The sequence below is a fragment of the Callospermophilus lateralis genome, chromosome 3 (assembly GCF_048772815.1).
Source record: "Callospermophilus lateralis isolate mCalLat2 chromosome 3, mCalLat2.hap1, whole genome shotgun sequence".
NCBI classification, from domain to species: Eukaryota; Metazoa; Chordata; class Mammalia; order Rodentia; family Sciuridae; genus Callospermophilus; species Callospermophilus lateralis.
Window position 1 is genome coordinate 33,541,221 of NC_135307.1, and position 16,739 is coordinate 33,557,959.

The 16,739-nt window shown below is 39.7% G+C and overlaps 2 protein-coding genes and 1 non-coding gene across 8 annotated transcripts in view; all 3 read right to left on the reverse strand.

Moving 5' to 3' along the window:
• Supt16h (SPT16 homolog, facilitates chromatin remodeling subunit) overlaps positions 1-9,428 on the reverse strand; it is a 33,482-nt gene extending 24,054 nt beyond the window's left edge. The window contains exon 1 of the mRNA XM_076849969.2: positions 9,246-9,428. Coding sequence (XP_076706084.1) covers positions 9,246-9,311 — 66 coding nt within the window. The 5' untranslated portion in view covers positions 9,312-9,428. The remainder of the gene's footprint in view (positions 1-9,245) is intronic.
• A 1,081-nt stretch (positions 9,429-10,509) lies between these two features.
• Positions 10,510-16,739, reverse strand: part of Chd8 (chromodomain helicase DNA binding protein 8) — a 61,951-nt gene continuing 55,721 nt past the window's right edge. For 5 of the 6 annotated variants that reach the window (XM_076849971.2, XM_076849975.2, XM_076849973.2 and 2 more), the window contains exons 34-39: positions 16,186-16,488; positions 15,190-15,303; positions 14,818-14,997; positions 14,115-14,231; positions 13,132-13,185; positions 10,510-11,478 (exon numbers count right to left, since the gene is read on the reverse strand). In XM_076849971.2, coding sequence (XP_076706086.1) covers positions 10,918-11,478; positions 13,132-13,185; positions 14,115-14,231; positions 14,818-14,997; positions 15,190-15,303; positions 16,186-16,488 — 1,329 coding nt within the window. In that variant the 3' untranslated portion in view covers positions 10,510-10,917. The remainder of the gene's footprint in view (positions 11,479-13,131; positions 13,186-14,114; positions 14,232-14,817; positions 14,998-15,189; positions 15,304-16,185; positions 16,489-16,739) is intronic. The other variant, XM_076849974.2, reaches the window with a different exon arrangement.
• Positions 15,483-15,587, reverse strand: LOC143396147 (small nucleolar RNA U6-53/MBII-28). Its single transcript, XR_013091022.1, has one exon. It is a non-coding gene; the product is annotated as a small nucleolar RNA U6-53/MBII-28 (small nucleolar RNA).

The window sequence follows — 16,739 nt, forward strand, 5'->3', positions numbered from 1 at the left end:
ATTATTCTTTTCCTGTCATCTGTATCTTTTTCAGTTAACAAATGAAAAGAGTACTTTTATTAGAATTCTAAAGATAAAACTGGGTTTCTTTGGAAGGTTTCTGATTTGTAATTATAAGGAGAGTTAAGGTCACTTGATTGTCTTTTCAGGTAGGATGTTAATATTGATGACTTGTTAAACTTACTGGAAATTTATTTCAACAACTATAAGCAATAAATAGCAAACTGCTGATTTGTCTTTTGTATTTAGGTAAATAATATGTCTGGGTTAAGGGCTTACTCTGAAGCCATCTCCTGGGTTTTAATTTTTGACTTTAGTACTTACTGTGACCTAAAGTTTCTGCATTCCAGTTTCTTTGATCTTCACGTCTATAAGCATTACTTTGAAGAATATCTGAGTAAATCTGTGTAAAGTGCTTAGAATGGTGTTTATCTCAACCCAAGCTAGGCAGGCACTCTACCAACTGAGCTATATCCCTAGCCCACTCAAAAAGTGTACAATTCAAAAGGAGATGATTTTAAGTGGTACCCAAATGTGGCTTCAAATATTCAATCACAAGCCGGGTTTGGTGGCCTATAATCCCAGTGGCTGGGGAGGCTGAGGCAGGAGGATCGCGAGTTCAAAGGCAGCCGCAGTGATACTGAGGCGCTAAGCAACTCAGTGAGACCCTGTTGCTAAATAAAGTACAAAATAGAGCTGGGGATATGGCTCAGTCCTCAAGTGCTCCTGAGTTCAATCCCCAGTACCAAAAAACAAACAAACAAAAACAAATAAACAAACAAAAATCAATCACAGCAAAAGTAACATCCTTTTAATCTAAAGAATGTACCTGCTTGGTTCTAGTCCTTAACATCTGCTATAATTTAATAACACAGTTGTGTTATATTGCTTTTATTTTTTAACAGCTACTTTTTGATAATTGACACAATTTTCCATTTGTAATAATATAAAGTATCATTTCTTTCTGTGTTTTATTTTTTAAGATTTTATAGTTGTTGATGGATCTTTAGTTGTTCATGAATCTTTATTTTATTTATTTGCATGTGGTGCTGAGAATCAAATCCAGTGCCTCATGCATGCTAGGCAAGCACTCTACCACTGAGCTACAACCCCAGCTCTAAAGTATCATTTCTTAAACGTATTAAGTTTAAAGAATTCAATAGTTTTTTTTTTTTTTTTGGGGGGGGTGTGAAGACGAAAAGAATGCAGAGTGGTAAGCTAAGTAGAGCTGGAGTTGTTATATCCTAAGTGACCAACAAACACTCTTAGTCGGGTGTGGTGACACATGCCTGTAATTCCAGCAGCTTGGAGGCTGAGGCAGAAGGATCCTGAGTTCAAAGAGCAACAACTAAACAACTGAGCAAGATACTGTCTCTAAAGGGCTGGGGATGTGGCTCAAGCGGTAGCACGCTCGCCTGGCATGGGAGCTGCCTGGGATCGATCCTCAGCACCACATACAAAGATGTTGTGTCCGCCGATAACTAAAAAAATAAATATTAAAAAAAATTCTCTCTCTCTCTTAAAAAAAAATAAACAAAGATACTGTCTCTAAATAAAATATATATTTAAAAAGGGGGCTGGGGATGTGGCTCAATGACTAAGTGCCCCTGGGTTCAATTACTGGTACCAAAAAAAAAAAAAAAAAAAAAAAAAAAAAAAAAAAAAAACACCAAACAGGTCACAAAGCTTCATTTTGATTTTCTAGCTGTTTGAATAAATAAAAGAGAAAGAAACAACCTAAAGGAAAAAGGTTTACTTGGAAGAGATTCTTCATTAATATATAAGGTAGTAGCACATTTCTCTTTTTTTCTTTTCTTTTTTTGGTACCAGTGTTTAAATGCAGAGGTGCTTAACAACTAAGCCACAACCTGAGTCCTTTTTATTTGAGACAAAGTCTCACTAAGTTGCTTAGGGTTTTGCTAAATTACCAAGGCTGGTTTTTGAACTTGTGATCCTCCAGCATCAGTCTCTCAAATGGCTGGGTTTATAGGCATGCACCACCATCATACCAGGCCCTTTACTGACCTACCCCCCTCCATCAGTAATTTTAGATCTCTTGGGTTAAATCTGTGGTTTATCTTTATATTTTATTTTCATTATTAAGTCTTCTCATCAGGAATTGTTCCTTCACTTTTTCCCCCCTCATCTCTCATCAAATTTTTTATTTCAGCTATTATTTTTAATTTCTAAAGTTTTTATCCCCAGTTCTCTTATCATGAATATACTATAGCTTTCAGTATTTTGTAAGCACTGAGGAAATGGAGGGAAGGAAATGAACAAGAATTACAAGATTCCAGCATTGAAGGATGTGAGTTTGAGATTAAAAAAATTTCTCGCAGTTCTTAAGTTAAAAACACAAAACAAGGGGCTGGAGTTGTGGCTCAGCGGCAAAGTGTTCATATGGCACCTGTGAGGCCTGGGTTCAATCCTCAGCATCACATAAAAATAAATAAAATAAAGGTATTGTGTCCAAACAAACAAAAAAACCCCCATAAAACAAAATAAAAAAATACATACCAAGGCACACCATGGGAAATTTCAAAACCAAGGGATAAGTGGCTGGCACGTAGCTCAGTTGTAGTGTACTTCCCTAGAATGCATCAGGCCCTGAGTTCGAGCCATAGTATTGAAAAAAAACAAAATAAAGAAATCTCCCACAAAGAAAGAAAACAACAAGAACAACCTGGAGATGATTTTAAAATTTCAAAGAACAGACCACACACACAGAGCATACATATTACAGACACTCCCTCTTCTCGAAGTATGGAATAGAATCATATCAGCCATCTCAAAATACTAAAAGCTTGAAGACTGATAAACCGTGGCTTCAAAATTCTGATATTATTATTATTATTTGGTACAGGGGATTAAACCAAGGGGCGCTTAACCACTGAGTCATATCCCCAGAACTTTTTTATTTTAAGACAGGGTCTCCGTAAGTTGCTCAGAGTTTCACTAAGTTGCTGAGGCTGACTTTGAACTTGCAATCCTTCTCCTTCAACCTCCTGAGCCACTGGGATTGCAGATGTGTGCCACCACACTCACCAAAATTCTAAGATTATTTTAAACTCAGAATGATATACTTAGTGAACTATATATTATTAAATAAAAATGAGGACAGATGTTGTAGTTTTGATCTTGAATGTCCCCCAAAAGCCCATGTCTTACAGGCTTGGACTCCAGCCTGTGGCATTATTGCAAGGTGGTAGAAACGTTAGTAGGTGTGTAGTGAAAGGCAGTCATGTCATTGGGAGCATGAACTTGAAGAGAATAATTAGAACCCAGCCCCTTCCCCACTCTTTCTGCTTCTTGGCTAACACAAGATGAGCAACCTCTTTTGCCATGCACTCCTGCCATGACATACTACTGCCTTATTACAGGCCCAAACACAAGAGGGTCAACTGTCCACTGACTGGAACCTGTGAACCAAATAATAAATAAATAAATAAACTTTTCCTATGAGTTGTTTATCTATTTCAAGTATTTTATTGCTGTGATTAAAAACTAACACAGCATAACAACACTTATTATTTCTGAAGACAAAAAAAAGGGCTTAGGAAATTTGTATTCTATGCATCCTGTATTTTTGTATTCTGAGGATTAAATCTAGGGTCTTGTACATGAAAGGCAAGCACTCTAGCACTGAGCCACATCCCTAGTCCTTAAGCATCCTTTCTTAAAAAGCTCTTAGAGAAAAGGCTTTAAAAAAAACAAAGATAAAACCCCCTAAAATACAGGGGATCCAACACTGGAAAGGCCAAGGTTCAAAAGGCCTCGAGAGTAACCTATATCAGAAAGAGCAGGACAATGAAAGGACTTAAAAAATTAAGGATGGGATATTTGTTTAAAACAACAACAACAACAACAAAAAACAAACGGAGGCAATCCAGGAAAAATTAACACGTGGAAAAGTGGTTTACCTACCAAATGCAAGGCCCTGAGTTTCATCCTCAACATAGGAAAGAAAAAAAGCAAACCAAACAAAATCAAACCCCCTGCAGAGAAAAGGAAAGGTATTCATTACTCCTTTACTTCACCCAACAGTGAAAATATTTATATGTGAATAACAATGCAAATACTGACAAACGATTTTACTAAAACTGAGGAAGAAAAATTAAGGATGGAGCTGGGGTTGTGGCTCAGTGGTAGAGCACTCGCCTAGCATGGTTGAGGCACTGGGTTTGATCCTCAGCACCACATAAAAATAAATAAAGATACTGTGCCCATCTACAACTAAAAAATATTTTATAAATACCAGGCCCTTTACTGACCTACCTGCCTCCATGTACATATGACAAAGCAAGTATAATAAAATGTTAATTGTATCATTTAGGTGGTGGGTATATGGGTTCACTATAAAATTCAGTTTTCCTGTTAGAAACTTTTTCATAACAATATGTTACAAAAAAGTTTTAAAAGTATCAGAATGTAGAGGACTTGGATAAGTGTGTAGTATAAAAAATTAAATTCGAATTTACCCAAGAGTTAATATCCACGATTCACAAATCAAGAAATAGCACTACACAGATTTTAGAAACATGAAAGAAACAGAAAAACTTAAAAATGGTTGCCTCTTACTTGTTTTAAACCTTTCTCAGAACTATTTTAAAAAGACAATGTGCATGCACTAAGTGAAAAACATTTTTCAGGTGAGAATTGAAGAAAATATCATAATAGTTGGTAAGGATTCTAAAATTGTAAAGATGGGATCTGAATATTAAAAGTTGAGGAAATACTGCAGAAGAACAACAAATACCTTCCTTTGAACCAAGTGGACACTGCCATACAAACACCACCCTAGCTACCTATCCAAATAATTTATCATCCAAACTGAGAAAACTGTGAGAAAAGGGTGTACCAATAATAAATAGAGATAACAGATAAACAGCTCTAGGAAAGGCAGGACATATTGTCCCTATAAGTAGAGCCTAGACAGAAATCTCTTTTTAAACCAACAGATACATGAAAACTTAAATCAGTCATTACCATTTACTGAGTGACTACTATATGTCACAAAAATAATATAAAATGTAGATAACTAGACATTTAAAAGTTGAGTAAGCGGAACAACAACAAAATTAACCTATCTGGGAATTTACTTCCATCTAACTCTTTTTCAAAGACCACACAATTATTTAAATATTTCTCTATTTTGCTCCAAAGATACAAGAACCATAACAGCTGAGACGAAGCTGGGTGCAGCAGCGCACACCTACAGCCAGCTGTTCAAGAGGCTGAGTCAGGAGGATTGCTTGACCCAGGGGTCTCGAGGACAGCCTGGGCCTGGGCAACATAATTAGACCCCCATGTTGAAAAACAAAATAAATGTGAGATGAATGAAACCAACCCACTGCTTTGCTGAAAGTAGTATGAGAATTGTTTATATTTCAAAAAACCTTTCTGAGCCACAGAGCACAGCTGCCTAGTCTTACAGAACAGTCCAGAACAAGAAACCAAGTCACCATTTAAGTCAAAGAGCCAGAAAGCTGCAGTCAAGAGAAGTCTTGAGCTGGGTGCTGAGGAGCACACCTGTAATTCCAGTGGCTTGAGAGGCTGAGGAAGGAGGATTTTGGCAAGGCCATAAGCAAGCCTTGGATTTTGGCAAGGCCATAAGCAACTTAGTGAGACCCTGTCTTAAAATGGATATGGATCAGTGGTTAAGAACTCCCAAATCACAATTTGGGAGGCTGAGGCAGGTTCAATCTTCAGTACCAAAAAAAAAAAAAGTTTGTTTTTTATTAGTTTTCTTCATTGGTGCAAATATCCTTTCTGGGGTTGTAGCCATTCACCACTCCAATTCTGACAGTTGGCAAAGAATTGCATGAATGAATGCATCGAATCAGTATTTCTTTTGCAAACAGCTTTGTGGAATCCTTCAAGATAAAAGGCAGATGAATGTAGTAAAGGTTTATCTACAGCAGGATGTCCTAGCCAGTAGGTCTCAAATAATTAATAGGTATACCTGAACATTAACACTCACCCTCAAAACAGCTAGAACCCCAGAATGATTAACCTCTTTTGTTTCCTCCCCACCCTGAGCAGTAAAAACCATATTACACTAAAATGTCATAATCATGAACATGCTGAACCTCCCTGATTAAGTACCCAGTAAGAGGAGGACAGAGGAGAGAAATTCACAGGCCACTTCCATGCTCCACCACAACCACCTAGGATTTTTTAATGATGGTACTGGGGATTGAACCAAGGGGTACTCTACAAGTAGGCTATATCCCCAGCCCATTTTATTTTATTTATTCATTTTGGTACTAGAGATTGAGCTCAGGGGCACTGAACCACTGGGTCATCTCCCCAGCCCTTTTAAAAAATATTTAGAGACAGGGTCTCACTGAGTTGCTTAGGGCCTGGCTAAATTGCTGAGGCTGGCCTGAACTCTCAATCCTCCTGCCTCAGTCTCCTGAGCCAATGGGATCATAGGCGTGTGCCACCTGTCCAGTCCCAGCCCCTTTCATTTTGTGACAGGGTCTCATGAAGTTGCTCAGTAGCCTCAAAATTGAGATTCTCCTGCTTTAGCTTCCCAATTAGGTGGGATTACAAGCATATACCATTATGCCTGTCTCCACTGGGATTTTCTTTAAAGCAGAACCATACAGGTGCTGCAAACTCTTTTTATTCCTAGCAGTTCTAACTTAATAACTAAGATTTAAGAATGGACAACACTCAAATGTCCAAGAAGAGTCATACATTATTAACAAATTCTAGTCACAATGGAGGTCTCCTGTGTGATTTTCTTTTGTGTGTGTGTGGGGGAGTGGAGTTTAATCCTCAGTACTACTAACCAAGGGCCTCTGAAACTAGGTAAGCACTCTCTACCACTGAACTATACTCCTAGTCTTATGTTTGATTTTTGACTAAATGACAGTCTCTAAAATAGCACTACATTCAACCTGCCATGTATGAGCTTCTCATCTGAGGATTAAACCTACTATGGATTAAAAATATTTTGGGGGTGGGGGAGAAGATGACAGATGATATCTCTTTGGGACATGCAAAATATTTTTTCCTTAGCATTATTCCTTAAATAGTACAATAACCATTTGTAGAGCACTTAATTGTAGGTATCGTAATTTAGAGATGATTTAAAGTATAAGATGTGCATAGATTATATTAAAATACTTCACCATTTTATATATGCTACTTAAGCACCTGAGGATTGGGTATACTTAAGGAGGGCAGGGTCCAGGAACCAAGCCCCCAAGACACCAAAACCTAGGGATGACTGTATTAGAAACACAAGGGTTAATGTTTTATAAATTTTATAAATTTCTCCTCAGATTAAAAAAAAAAAAAAAAAAACCATGGTATCACACTTTTTTTTAGGATGTAAGTTATGAAAACTGTAATCAAGAAACAATAAAGTCTTTTGTTTACATTAACTTTAAAATGAAATAACTTGATGAAATCTGAATCACTGGGACTAGAAACAACATCAATTTAAGGGTTTATGGATGGAAGAGAGGGCTTCTTATTATTACCAACATATAAGGATTAGAAAATACTTGAAAAAAGTTTTCGCTCATGGCAGGGGTTGTGGCTCAGCAGCAGAGTGCTAACCTAGCATGTGAGGCCCTGGGTTTAATCCTCAGCACTACATAAAAATAAATAAATAAAATAAAGGTACTGTGTCCAACTATGCCTAAAAAATAAATTAAAAAAAAAAAGTTTTCACTCACACATATTATGTTCAAATATAAATATGTGATAATAAGGCTGTAAAGTCACTTGATAGAAATTAAATAATAAAAATTTCAAAACAGCTGTGAAGGCACAGGCCTGTAATCCCAGCAATTTGGGAGGCTGAGGCAGGACAATCACAAGTTTGAGGCCAGCCTTAGAAACTTAGGAAGACCCTTTGTCTCAAAAATAAAAAGGGCTGTGGGTGTAGCTCAGTGGTAAAGCCCACCTGGGTTCAATCCCCAGTACCAGGGGAAAAAAATTCAAAACAAAATTTATGTTCAGCATTCATCTAGCATGGAGTTCTTATTTTTTACTTTTGATAAAATGTAACCGAGGGGGCTGGAATTGTGGCTCAGTAGTAGAGTGCTCACCTACCATGCATGAGCACTGGGTTCAATCCTCAGCACCACATAAAGGTAAAATAAAGATATCGTGTCCACCAAAAACTAAAAAATTTTAAAAAAGTATTTAAAAATGCAACTGAGAATCCATTTTATCTTCAATTATCTAACTCAGACTCAAAAAACAAGTATGAGCAAGTATCTTTTTTATGAATGGCAGGAAAATAACCAATTTTTATAGCTTTCCTTCAGCAGAGGATCAATCTTAAGGATAATTTTCAATGCTGAAATCACGGTTGATCATTTTTGTCAGAACATTTTCAGGTTTCTAAAGTCATTATAGTTATGTCTTCCCTTGGTAGCACTGTTTGAGGCCAGACAGGTTATACAGCTCAGGCTGCATCACAGCATGCAATCAAACTATTCAGTTAATAAATTACTATCGTTAAAAATAAGTTTTAACTATGTACGTTTTTAAAGCAGCAAAACTGCCCAATTTTTAATGAAAGTCTAAGATCTGCCACCGTTTTTCTAAACACGTGCCCCAGATACCTACCAGCTTCTGAAACTAATAAGGTTTTAAGCATTACAATGTTTTTGTTTTGTTTTGGTTTTACATTACTAATGCCTAAGGGTTTTCAGTGTTAGGTCTGTTGTTACTCACAGCAGGGCCTAAAACACGAAGCAGTTGTGTGTGAGCATTATTTCTTTTAACTCCAGCAAAAGGCCCGCAAACGATAAAAGCGAAGGGCTCGACCCACATTCCCCTTGCCCCTCCATCCCTTCTTTACAAAGATGGTTTAATTCTGGCGGGACCTGGGGTGGAACACCGTGGTTCTTGAGGGACAGAGAGTGCGTGGGTGTGTGTGAACACCGCAGGAGGATCAGTAATGCGTGATTAGAGTGGGAGGGAAAGATGTTGCTTCTTCTAGGGCGGGAAGAGACGGCGAGAGGTGGCTGTTATGCATGACCCGGGCCGGCACGCGGGGAAGATGGTGATCGCAGGGTAGGGCAATTGCGGGGGGGTTCCCTATTACCAGGTGGCACTGGTTGCGTCCTGCGGTGATTCGAGAGCAATGAAAAGGGCGCGACACTAAACCCGGGAATTCTAGACGAAAAGAGGAAAAAAAAAAAAGGGCGCCGAGTAACAGGGTTATTATGGGATGGCTGAGGGGGGCTCCGTGGGAGAAATTACAGGATCTTCCTTACCCGCCAATTGCTGTACAGTCTCTTAACTCGCCGATAATAAGCGTCTTTGTCTAGAGTCACAGCCATCGCCCAGGACACCGCTTCTCCTCGGGTTCCGAGAATCACGCGAGGTCCCAGCTCCGCCACCCGCTTTCGGCCCCGGAATCCCGCACTCTCTCAGTGACCCGGAAGTATCAACCTCAAAAATGCCCTTTCCGCTTCCGGGTCCCTATAGTTTTTTTTTTTTTTAATTCTCTCTGTGGAGGGTGGGCAGAGACAATGATAAAAAGGGGGAAATCAACAAAATGTGCAGCGAAGAAAAAAGTCGATTTTCGCGGGGTTTCTGGTCAACTTCGCCACCGCCACAAGCGAGTCGATTTGTCACGTGACGCTCTGCCCCCGCCCTTACTCTCCGCCCCGCCGCGGTCTCCAGGAGCTCCGAATTTTTGCCAAGGCTGTAGCTGCTGGAGAAAAGAAGATGGGAGGCAGGCTCAGCCCCACAGGAGCTGCTGCGCGCTGGTGTAAGGGCCCCACCCATCGGGAAAGAAGGGGAAGTGGAGAGAGCGGAATCTGGCGTGGGATAGGAGAGGGAAGACTGTGGTGGCATCGGCTGAGCCCCTCCTAGAAGTGATGGGAAAGCAAAATTCTCTACTCCTCCAGGGCTGAATCCTTGGTGCTAGCTAGGTCCAGTGCTACAAGCCGAAGGAGAACTCAGTCCAAGGAAATGGAGCCCACCTTCGCGATAAACTAGTACCTACTTTAAGAGGTGGGACTTGGTCCTAAGAAGGAAAACAAAATGCCTAGGGTTCAGTCTGAGCCATTGAGATGGTAAGAGGCGGGTTGAATTGGCTTGCGGGCGCAAAAAACCTTTAGTTCCTATTCCAAACCCCTTCCCTGGGCTGAGGTTGTGACAGCACCTTCTCTTTCATCCAGTCTCCTTGCCGCACTTCATAAAAAGTGATAACCACTCTATGGCTTTCCTAAAAGCCCCATGATTTCAGTTAATTAGAAACAAAATAAACGTGGTTAATGAAATTCGTTCTTGTCTCTTCTTAGAACTTTAAGTTTGGAATATTCTGCCTATTTACCTCAGATCATTCCCTTAGCTAACTAGACAGCCTACATTTATATACACCTTTTAGATGAGTACCAATAACATCTGCTCTATCCATGGTGACAGTACAAACAGCATTGAATTTTAGGTGTTGAAAATTAGCCACCATGCATACAAGTAATACTTACATTGGGTTTGAGCAAATATAGAACAAGGAAGAGTGAAAAAGGATTAACTTAAATTTATTAATGCCAAGGGGATGGAAGGTAACAGTTCCTGACCCTCCAGCTGTATCCACAGTTCGGCCAGGAACAGGCTCTGCCAGAGGCTAGGGCCAGCGCTACATAGTCTGTGGTTAATGGAGGTGTCTTAGGAAGGGGTGAGCGCACCAGCTGCTCTAAGTCTCCTTTCCTTCCCCAGAAATGAGGAAGTGGTCATGTATCATTTAAGGAGTTCCCCTGCCCACCCAATCCTCTCAAAATTGGGAGCAATCAGGTATAAGTTTTCTTTTTCCTTTTCACCTCCTGGAGTCCTGGGTTTCCCCACATCTCCCCTGCCCCTCCCACTTTTCCAGAGTCCAAGGGCCAGAGTAAATGAAAGTACAGCAGCCACCCAAGCAATGGGGACCATGCTGGGACTTCAATCATCAGCATCTTCGCTGGAGTCTGAGTTGGCTGGCATCATAGGATCATCAATGAGTGAAAAGTCCCTTTCTGAGCTATCATAGCCCTGAGATAAATCATCATCTTCATCCTCCTCATCGTCGTCATCCTCAGGTTGTAGTGGTGGCAACCTCAAGGCAGTACCAGAGGTGGTAGTCGCTGGTGAAGTGGGGTAGCCAGTGGCTCTCAAGCCTGGATGATGATGGTGGTGATGGTGGGGGTGGGGGTGGTGGTGGTGGTGATGAAGTATGGTGCTGGAGTCTACATGAGGGGATGATGTTGCACCACCCATTACGAACGGCATAAAAGGCAAAGATGTAGAAGTGGCACTGCTGTGACCCAGAGATGACACAGACTGTAGGCCACTACTGCTGTGTTGGAAGGTATTATGCAGAGATAGGGACCCAGTGCCTCCACCCTGCATCAGGGCCATCATCTTAGAAAGGTCTGGTCGTGTCCTACGGGCCCGCTTCTTGCTGCTCTCTGATGCAATAGGCCCTGGCAAAACCCGGTTGAACACTGTTTCAGTGTGGTGACCCTGGGAGGAAGGAACAGAAGATAGTAAGAAGAAAAGAAAGAAAGAAGGGGGTAGGGAATAGGAAAGGCAAAACAGGTCCAGTCAGACTAGGCTTGACTGGTGGCAATGAGGAAAAGGAAATGGCAGACTTAGCTGGTTCATGCAGTCTGATGCTGAAGACGGAGAATTTGATTATGTGAACCAGGAATTTTTGCTTTCCCCCCGTGACTACATTGTACCTACATTCCATCTAATCATTTCAAAATGCTTACCTTTGCTAAGAGATCTGGGTAAGACAGTGAATGATTCGGTACATGCATTGAAAAAATTCATTTAAATGTTTACTGAAAGCAGGGTGTTCATATGATCTTATGTGAAGTGTAGCATAACTGATATTTATAACATTATCATCTATTTCCACATAAGAGCAGGGTCAGATTAAGACTGCTGGATGCTGGCAACACAAAAAAATTGTGGGTAGCACCTTACCAAATTAATTTAATTTTCCACATTATAAAAAACAAACAAAAAAGGTTGGGATTATAGCTCAGTGGCAGAGCACTTGCCTAGCCTGTGTGAAGAACTGGGTTCAATCCTTAGCACCGCATTAAATAAAAAGACAAATGTAATAATGGCATGCTCTCCATCTAAAACTACAAAAAAATTTTAAAAAACCCATAACCTTTACATATCTGAATTTTAAGTAGTTTCTTCTAGATGTTCGGACTATAAATTTTGATTATATTCATTGAGTCTGGAAGTTATTACTTTTAGCACCTCTGTTTTGCAGCTGGCCTAAGCATAATACTTGTTGAACAGGCTTAAACTCTTGGAAGTTGATAAATATTTCTCTAGGCTTTATTTCCAATCTAAGCCTAACATTTGACATGGGAACATACATTTCTGACTCAAAAAAAAAAAAAAAAAAAAAAAACTTTAAAATGTAATTCGATAATGTCTAAAATCCTGCAGATTCCAGTCAGAGTGTAGTATTAGATTCACTGTTAATTCTACATTAAAAATTTTTTTGTCAGGTGTAGTGTCACACACCTATAATCCCAGCTGCTCAGGAGGCTTAGGCAGGAAGATTTCAAGCTCAAAGCCAGCCTTAGCAACTTATTGAGGCCCTAAGCAATTATTGACCCTGTCTCAAATACAAAAAAGGGCTGGGGATGTGGCTCTAATTAAATGCCCCTGGGTTCAATCCCCCATACCAAAGGAAAAAAAAAAAAAAAAAAGTTACTGAGAGGCTGAGGCAACAGGCTCACTTGCACTCGGGAGTTTCGAGCCAGTCTGGGCAACATAGCCCAAGTTGGACTCAATCTATCTTCTCTCTCTCTCTCTCTCTCTTTTTTTTTTTTTGGCAGTACTGGGGTTTGAACTCAGGGTACTCTACCTCTTGACTCTATTTACTCCGAGCCCTTTTTTGGTATTGAACTCGGGGGTACTCGACCATAGAGTCACATCCCCAGCCCTAAATTTCATATTTTATTTATAGACAGGGTCTCACTGAGTTGCTCAGCGCCTTGCTTTTGCTGAGGCTGGCTTTGAACTCCCGATTCTCCTGCCTCAGCCTCCCGAACCCCTGGGATTACAAGCATACACCACCGTGCCCAGTTCCCAGCCCTTTTTATTTTGAGATAGGGTTTTGATAAATTGCACATGTTGGCTTACCTCAGCCTCCTGAGTTGCTGGAATGCACATCATGCTCGATGTGAAACTCTGTCTCTTAAAGAAAAAAAAAAAAAAAAAAAAAGAGTTAAGTGATATGGTCATGATTTTGTATGACCAAGAAGAGACTAGGAAAAAAAGTATAAGAGGCAAGAACAGGTTATACTGGGGTAAAGGTGTGTGTTTATAAAGACTTATATAAAGGGATGAGTACATTTGGAAATATGGAATAACCTACTAACCAAAATTGATTTTCTATTACTGACATTATTGTTAGTAATTCTCAACTTCATATATTGGGAAACTCCATGACTGTTTTCCTAAGTAGGTCCCACAAATCACATCTAAAATATATAGAATTATAAAAAAAATTTAAAGGATTAGCTTGGGATGTAGCACAGTGGTAGAGCACTTGCCTAGCATGTGTGAGGCATTGGGTTCAATCCTCAGCACTGCAAAAAAAAAAAAAGAAGAAAAGAAAAAAACAGGGGAACAGGGGGCTGGGATTGTGGCTCAGCAGTAGAGCGCTCACCTACCACGAGCAAGCTGCTGGGTTTGAACCTCAGCACCACATAAAAATAAATAAATAAAATAAAGGTATTGTGTCCAACAACAACTAAAAAATATTAAAAAAAAGAAAAACCAGCACCCCCCTACTTTTGAGGGTGTAGATATTGAAAAGGTCTAAGGATTTTCCAAAAATATCTTTAGTTTTGAGAAGAGCAGGATAAACCCTGAAGGTTCTATATATCTTACTAATTCTTGTATTTATGTTTAAAATACTAAAATTGAATGTTTAGAACTTTATGCTCAATTAGAGCTGAAGATACACAGTACTGCAAGAATACCAATAAATATAATCCACATTTTTTATTGGTGAATCGGAAAGATCTATTGAAGATTTAAAAAAAACCAAACAGTTATAATATTTGTTAAAAGCATTTGACAACTAGTTTGAGTCCAAAGTGGTAGTGCTTCAGTCTTACCTTTTTTCCATTCCTAGAGTTAGCCGTCTGTACTGATTCCATACTCAAACAGTTCAATTCTGCCTTGTTATTTTTTTTACATCTCTGCCATTTCTGTTTTCTGCGCTCCTCCATATACTGTAATAGGAAAGTATCAGTTACCCTAGAGGAACAGAAATCATCTCGGGAGTAATTATAAGGTACTTTAATGTCTTTGGCAATAAATTTTCTTTTTGCATATAAGGACTAGTCCTAGTGGAAAACTGCCATCAAACGGCTCTCTCCCCCCAAATTAGGTGGTTTATGTAATAGTTTAATAGTAAATAACTGGCTAGCATTTAAGTTTAAGAAGTGCTTTTAACACTATTTTGATACCCACAATCATTTTATGAGGAAGGAAGACTGGGTATTATTATTTTTGGTAGTGGGGACTGAACCCAGAGATACTCTGCCAAAGAGTTATATTCCTAGTCCTTCATATTTTGAGACAGCGTTTCTCTTAAATTATAGAGGCTGGCCTTGAACTTGTGATCCTCCTGCCTCAACCTCTCAAGTCACTGAGATTATAGGCCTGCACCACCAGGCCCAGCTAAGACTATGTATCATTATCCCTATCTTGCAGATGCAGAAAAAAATGATAGGACACATCATGCTTTCTCTCTAACATAAAGTTTAAACACCAACAGAATGACTTAAAATCTGGCTAAATGGAACTGTCACTCACCGCTAGAAATCGGGGATCAACAGCAAATTCTGGATGACCCTGTAACCACATCTCCAGTTCAGCCCGGCGAGGGGCATCCTCACCCACCAGCAAAGTACCATCCACCTTATTGATGACAGGGATCCGGGTCTCCAGGTCCACATCAAGGTGATTAGGCTCTTCCATGCATTCCACCTCCAGCTGCAAACCCAGAATCCACCCCCATGAGCACATACTCTTCTCTGGGGCAGGGAAGGAAGGGTAACAGAGCCAATGGTAGTCATAACTCTAATCATCATTTAATCCCTCAATCCCAACTGCTTTCACCAAGTACTTGACATAAGAAGAAGAGCTTGTCTAATCATGAGGTTAAAGGTTTTTTCTACCACTTACCTCTACTAGCTTCTTTCTGTTTCCCTTCTTCTTATGAAACAATGGATGTCCATCTCCCATTACTCCATTAGCCATCAATTTGTGCTTCTGGAATGTTAACTTCAATCCTTCCTCCTAGGAAGACAAACCCACCCACCCAAAACATCATATGGCACATGTTTTTAAAGGTAAAGATTAAGCTTTGGGAGACCTGGGCTAAACCTCATCCTTTGGTTCAGTGATGGTGAGAAGGATGGCCATCTGACTAAAGGGTAGAAATCACATATGTAATAAAACCTTTTCCTTAGATTTAATTTCTTGATCTAGATTTCTGAGAAGTAGTGTTCATTTTAACACCCAACAGTTTTAAAGCCCCCTACCTGGTATGTCAGAATTAGCACAGCAGTTCATCACAGGGGCAAAAATCCTACTATCCTATCACATACCAATTTATAAAGCTTTTCTTTTTTAAGTAACTCAATGATTGGCTAGTAAGGTTCAAAAGGAAAGAGAATCAGGAAAATAAAAATTTGCATATATAAAACAGAATACCACTGGCTTAATTTCAGCTGAAATGATTTTTTTCTTATTTTAACAAGAGGCTCACAATACTCAGGTAATCAAAAAGCTTCCCCCAAACTGGATTTTATGTTTTTTTTAATCGATCTTAGATCTAGAATTTAGCCTCCTAAAAGCCTAGTGCAGAATAGATTTCCTTAAAAACTATTTCTGGGATAGTGATGTGGTTCGGTGGCAGAGCACTTGACTAGCATGAAAAAAGCCCTGGCTTCTAGCCCCCAGAATTGCCAAAACAAAACATTCTTTTAATCTAGTCATCAGGAGATCCCTTCCCTAACTTCAATGACTCCTTGAATGTATCTTTGAGAGCTCTAATATTTTTTTCCTTCTTTCATTTTTAAAGTTAGATAACCAAATATGTTTAGTATGCTACTAGTGAAACTGGCTAATAAGAATGACAGCCTCCTTCAATTCCCACTGCCTACATGCTGAGCTTACATCTTTGATCTGAACTGTAAACTCTTTTTCATCCATGCCTCGACGAAGTTTGGTGAACTGAGCTGCTGCTGTGGTGACTGCAGATGCTTCTTCCTCTGCCATGGAAGCTGCACTGCTACTTCGTGGTGTGGGGACAGGAGAGTCACCATATTCCCCTGGAGTCAATGAGGGACTGTCTAGTAAGTGGTTGCCTGGCCCCAAAATTCCTCCTGTTATCATTTCTTGGGTCCTGCGGTTAGAAGGCCATTTCCCTGAGAGTATAGCCTGGCAGACGAGGTCAATTCTGTTTATCAAGACACGATCCTGAGTGGGAAGAAAAGAAACAAACACCATTTTAAGGGTCTAGGCACTATGTAATCCTTGACATACAACAATGCCATCATTACTAGGATGGGTAAAAATCATACGGCAGAAAGAAGGGTGGTTGTAATATCAGATCCCAAAAGCAACCAGAAGGAGTTTCACGAAAAAACATGCAGCATTAGTCGTAGTAAAAATAACAACAGAACAACTCAAAACCCAGAACCATCAGTTCTTTGTATACAATGTTACAT